Here is a 4,488-nt window from a genome sequence, read left to right as displayed (position 1 = left end):
TTTTTTTTTTTTTTTTTGAGACAGAGTCTCACTCTGTAGCCCAGGCTGGAGTGCAGTAGCAGGATCTCGGTTCACTGCAAGCTCCGCCTCCCGGGTTCACACCATTCTGCTGCCTCAGCCTCCCAAGTAGCTGGGACTACAGGCGCCTGCCACCTCGCCCGGCTAGTTTTTTGTATTTTTTTAGTAGAGACGGGGTTTCACTGGGTTAGCCAGGATGGTCTCGATCTCCCGACCTTGTGATCCACTCGTCTTGGGCCTCCCAAAGTGCTGGGATTACAGGCTTGAGCCACCGCGCCCAGCCCCTCTTCCTTTTTAAGAATGTAATGATGGACCACATTGTGTCTGTTCATCCTCTGAGGGACATTTGGGTTGTTTTCACCTTTTGGCTATGGTGGGTTTTTAGTGTTTTTTTGTTTTGTTTTGTTTTGTTTTGTTTTGTGTTTTAAGAGAGGGTCTTGTGTCCTGTCACCCAGGCTGGAGTACAGTGGTGGAGTCAGAGCTCACTGCAACCTGGACCACCTGGACACAAGCAGTCCTCCTGCCTCAACTCAGTCCTCAATGTTGCGGTTACAGGCTTGAGCGACTACATCCGGCCTTTAGTTCTTAAAGTTGAAGAGGTGTACTAAGATAGGTCTGAGAGTTCACCATTCCAGGTCAATTTTGTCAGGTACTCTGTAGGCCTTTTCTTTTTTTTCCTTTTGAGATGGAGTCTTGCTTTGTTGCCCAGGCTGGAGTGCAATGGCGCAATCTCAGCTCACTGCAACCCCCACCTTCTGGGTTCAAGCAATTCTCCTGCCGCAGCCTCCCGAGTACCTGGGATTACAGGTGCCTGCCACCACGCCTGGCTAATTTTTGTATTTTTTAGTAGAGACAGGGTTTCACCATGTTGGTCAGGCTGGTCTTGAACTCCTGACCTCAGGTGATCCACCCACCTCGGCCTCCCAAAGTGCTGGGATTATAGGCGTGAGCCACTGTCCCCAGCTGGCCTTTTTCATAACTTTATTTTTTTGAGACAGAGTCTCGCTGCTCTGTCATCCAGGCTGGAGTGCAGTGGCGTGATCTCAGCTTATTGCAACCTCTACCTCACAGGTCAAGGGATTCTCCTGCCTCAGGCTCCTGTGTAGCTGGGACTACAGGCGTGCACCATCATGCCCAGCTAATTTTTGTGCTTTTAGTAGAGACGGGGTTTCACCATGTTTCCCAGGGTGCTCTCGAACTCCTGCCCTCAGGTGATCCACCTGCCTCGGCCTCCCAAAGTGTTGGAATTACAGGTGTGAGCCACTGCACCCAGCCTATATCTTTAATTTAAAAAAAATTTTTTTTGAGACAGAGTCTCGCTCTTTCACCCAGGCTGGAGTACAGTGGTGCGATCTTGGCTCACTGTAACCTCCATCTCCCAGGTTCAAGCGATTCTCCTGCCTCAGCCTCCCAAGTAGCTGGTACTACAGGTGCCCACCACCACACCCAGCTAATTTTTGCATTTTTAGTAGACATGGGGTTTCACCATGTTGACGAGGATGGTCTCGATCTCTTGACCTCATAACTGCCCGCATTGGCTTCCCAAAGTGCTGGGATTACAGGCGTGAGCCACCATGCCTGGCCCAATTTTAGAACAATTTGTACTGGCTGGGCGCAGCGGCTCACGCTTGCAGTCACAGCACTCTGGGGGTGGTGGATTGCTGGTGCCCGGGAGTTCAAGACTAGCCTGGACAACGTAGTGAGACTCCGTGGCCACAAACAATAGAAAAAACTAGCTGAGCATGATGGTCGCAGCTACTCAGGAGGCTGAGGCAGGAAGATAGAGCCCAGGAGGTCAAGACTACAGTGACCTGTGATCGCACCACTGCACTCCAGCTTATGCAACAGAGTGAGATCCTGTCTTGAAAATAAAAAGAAGGGCCGGGCGCGGTGGCTCAAGCCTGTAATCCCAGCACTTTGGGAGGCCGAGGCGGGCGGATCACAAGGTCAGGAGATCAAGACCATCCTGGCTAACACTGTGAAACCCCGTCTCTACTAAAAAATACAAAAAACTAGCCAGGCGAGGTGGCGGGCGCCTGTAGTCCCAGCTACTCGGGAGGCTGAGGCGGGAGAATGGCGTAAACCCGGGAGGCGGAGCTTGCAGTGAGCTGAGATCCGGCCACTGCACTCCAGCCCGGGAGACAGAGCAAGACTCCATCTCAAAAAAAAAAAAAAAAGAAAATAAAAAGAAAGAGGAAAGGTTGGCCTGTGGCTAATCAGAAAGGGCCTCCCGTTCTTGGGGTCTCAACAGGGTCTTCCGTCCACTCATTCGCTGTCTTTTTCCCTGGCTGTGGCTCTCTGAGGGCCTAGACTCTGCCTTGTTACCTTTTCCTAAGCTGTAGAAGAGGTCCTGCTGGCCCGAGTGGGCGTGTTGAGCGATTGCCGGATGAAAGACTAGCAGAGGTCCTGCCTGCCCTGTGACACTACCTCCCAGGGGACAGCAACGGCCTCCGCAGGGGCTCCCTCCTGGGGGGCGCCCCACACGCACTGCTCGAGGGCCCTGTGGCTGTCTCCGAATGTTCAGTATCTCACTCCTCCTCGGAGCCACCTCTGTCCTGCTGAAGCCCTGGGCCCCAGGTTGGGCCTCCCTGGGCCGGGCCTGCACATCCTCGGCACATTGTGTGATCCAGTGCCATCGTGTTCTGCCCTAAGCCCTTTTTCATCAGCACTTACTCTGGTTCTGATTCCTGTCACTGCTGGCATCAGTCCCCAGACTTCAGAGGTAGTGGTGGCAGCCCTTTCAGAGCCCGAGTGGCCACCCAGCCTTGCAGTCCCTGGCTCACCTTCCAGTTGCTCTCCGCGACTGCCCCTGCCAGCCCTGGCCTTGCCTGCTAGACTCCAGACCGCCTCAGGTCTGGCTGCACCTCGTTATTCCCTCTGTCGCTGTGGGGGCTGTTGCTGTGCGCTCTGGGAGGCGGTCGTGGCCTCTTTCCAGGGCTGCCCTCCGCCCTTACAGTTGCCATAGCAACTTCTATAAAGCAGCTGCTCGCTTAACCTTGTCAGTGGCTCCTTCCCAAAATCCAGACTGTGAAACAGGGCGTGCCAGGCCCTGCATGCTTGGGACCCTCCAGCCCACTGTCACTGACAGTGCCACGGCCACGTGTTTACGGTTCCCCGTGCGAGCCGTGGACTTTCTCACCTCTGCTGTACACAGCAGCCTGTTCCTCAGACATCCCCTTCCTTCCCAGCTAAAACTCCTTTGTCCTTTGGTTTTAAGTGTTAACCGAGGTCTTTCCCCCCTCAGGCTTCTGCTGTGTTCCTCACCTTCGAGTGTGGTTCTGTAGCCCTGCCTGATGATTCTCTTGGAGGCACACAGGCGTGTGCACTACAAGATGATGATCTGTTTCTTCTCCAACATCTGCCCAGGTCTTGCTGGTTCCTTTGCATGACACAGCGGCTCCTCAGGAAACACGTGCTGACCTGTGAGGGGCTGTTCTTGGTAGAGTCTCCCCGTCAGGCATGGCAGGCTGGGGAGAGGCTCTGGGTGATGTTGTGTTTCCTGGGTTCTCTGATCTCTCACTCCAGAGGAGAAGCAGGAGGCGACGGTCCTGGCATCCCACACACTGCCCGACTCGCTGGTGTATGGAGCCGACTGGTCCTGGCTGCTCTTTCGTTCTCTGCAGTCAGCCCCCTTGTGGTCCTTTCCTAGCAACCTAGGAACCAAGACGGCAGACCTGAAGGGTGTAGGCGAGTTGCCAACACCCTGTCATGAATGCATAGAGAATAACGATGGGGCGGGCCATGCCAGACCCCAGAGTGGAATGAAGCCACTCACAGAGCGCATGAGGAAGAACGGCACCTGGCTGCAGGCTACAGCAGCCACCACGCGTGACTGTGGCGTGAACCTGGAAGAAGCAGACTCGACCTTCAGCCTCCTGGCCACCTGCTCCTTCTATGACCATGCGCTCCACCTCTGGGAGTGGGAGGGGAACTGAGCTTGAAATCATGAAGCCCCTTCCCATAAGGAAGCCAGGAGGGAGACTGAGGGAATGCCCAGGACCACCTCATCGGAGATGCTTACTGCAGCCCTGCAGGCGCCTGTGCACTGATGGAATCCACAGTGTAGTCAGAAAAGCTGTTGACTTCTCTTAAATCAACTTGCCTGCTAGGCCCCTGAAAATGGACTGGGTGAATCTCTCTGGCAGACAGTGGGGAAAAGACTCAGTTCCGAGCTTGCAGATTTAAGTTTTTCAGGTAGATTTTGACTTTGAGCCTTTCATACTTGTTTAAGCAACTATTTATATTAAAGTTTTTTGAAAAACTTGACTTTATAACATGTTTAAAACGAACATTTAATGCCTCATCATGGCACCAGAAGTGCTTGTACAGATTTAGCACAGCCAGTCCAAAAATCCGAAATCTCAAAACTTTTGGAAAATCCCACAGCTGAACTCATGTGATGAGTTGCATATATTATTAAAAATACTGAGCACAGGCACAGTGGCCTGTAATTCTAGCACTTTGGGAGGG

The 4,488-nt window shown here is 53.3% G+C and overlaps 1 protein-coding gene across 1 annotated transcript; it reads left to right on the top strand.

Annotated features, from left to right (window-relative positions):
• Positions 1 to 3,071: 3,071 nt before the first annotated feature.
• Positions 3,072 to 4,280, top strand: LOC113221343 (diphthine methyltransferase-like). The gene is made up of 3 exons (XM_026450678.1): positions 3,072 to 3,164; positions 3,263 to 3,298; positions 3,531 to 4,280. The coding sequence occupies exons 1-3, from the start codon at positions 3,072 to 3,074 to the stop codon at positions 3,951 to 3,953; spliced, it is 552 nt and encodes a 183-aa protein (XP_026306463.1). The 3' UTR covers positions 3,954 to 4,280.
• The last annotated feature ends 208 nt before the right edge of the window (positions 4,281 to 4,488 follow it).

This window comes from Piliocolobus tephrosceles, unplaced genomic scaffold (genome assembly GCF_002776525.5).
Source record: "Piliocolobus tephrosceles isolate RC106 unplaced genomic scaffold, ASM277652v3 unscaffolded_23517, whole genome shotgun sequence".
Taxonomy (NCBI): Eukaryota; Metazoa; Chordata; class Mammalia; order Primates; family Cercopithecidae; genus Piliocolobus; species Piliocolobus tephrosceles.
This window is presented reverse-complemented; position numbering and strand designations above follow the sequence as displayed.

What these genes read in the sequence shown, in the direction of transcription:
- LOC113221343 (XM_026450678.1), top strand. Translation starts at nt 3,072, where the DNA reads ATGCTTGGGACCCTCCAGCCCACTGTCACTGACAGTGCCACGGCCACG. An exon ending in TGGACTTTCTCACCTCTGCT is followed by an intron (nt 3,165 to 3,262) that starts GTACACAGCAGC and finishes TTCCCCCCTCAG; the next exon opens with GCTTCTGCTGTGTTCCTCAC. An exon ending in TCACCTTCGAGTGTGGTTCT is followed by an intron (nt 3,299 to 3,530) that starts GTAGCCCTGCCT and finishes TGGGTTCTCTGA; the next exon opens with TCTCTCACTCCAGAGGAGAA.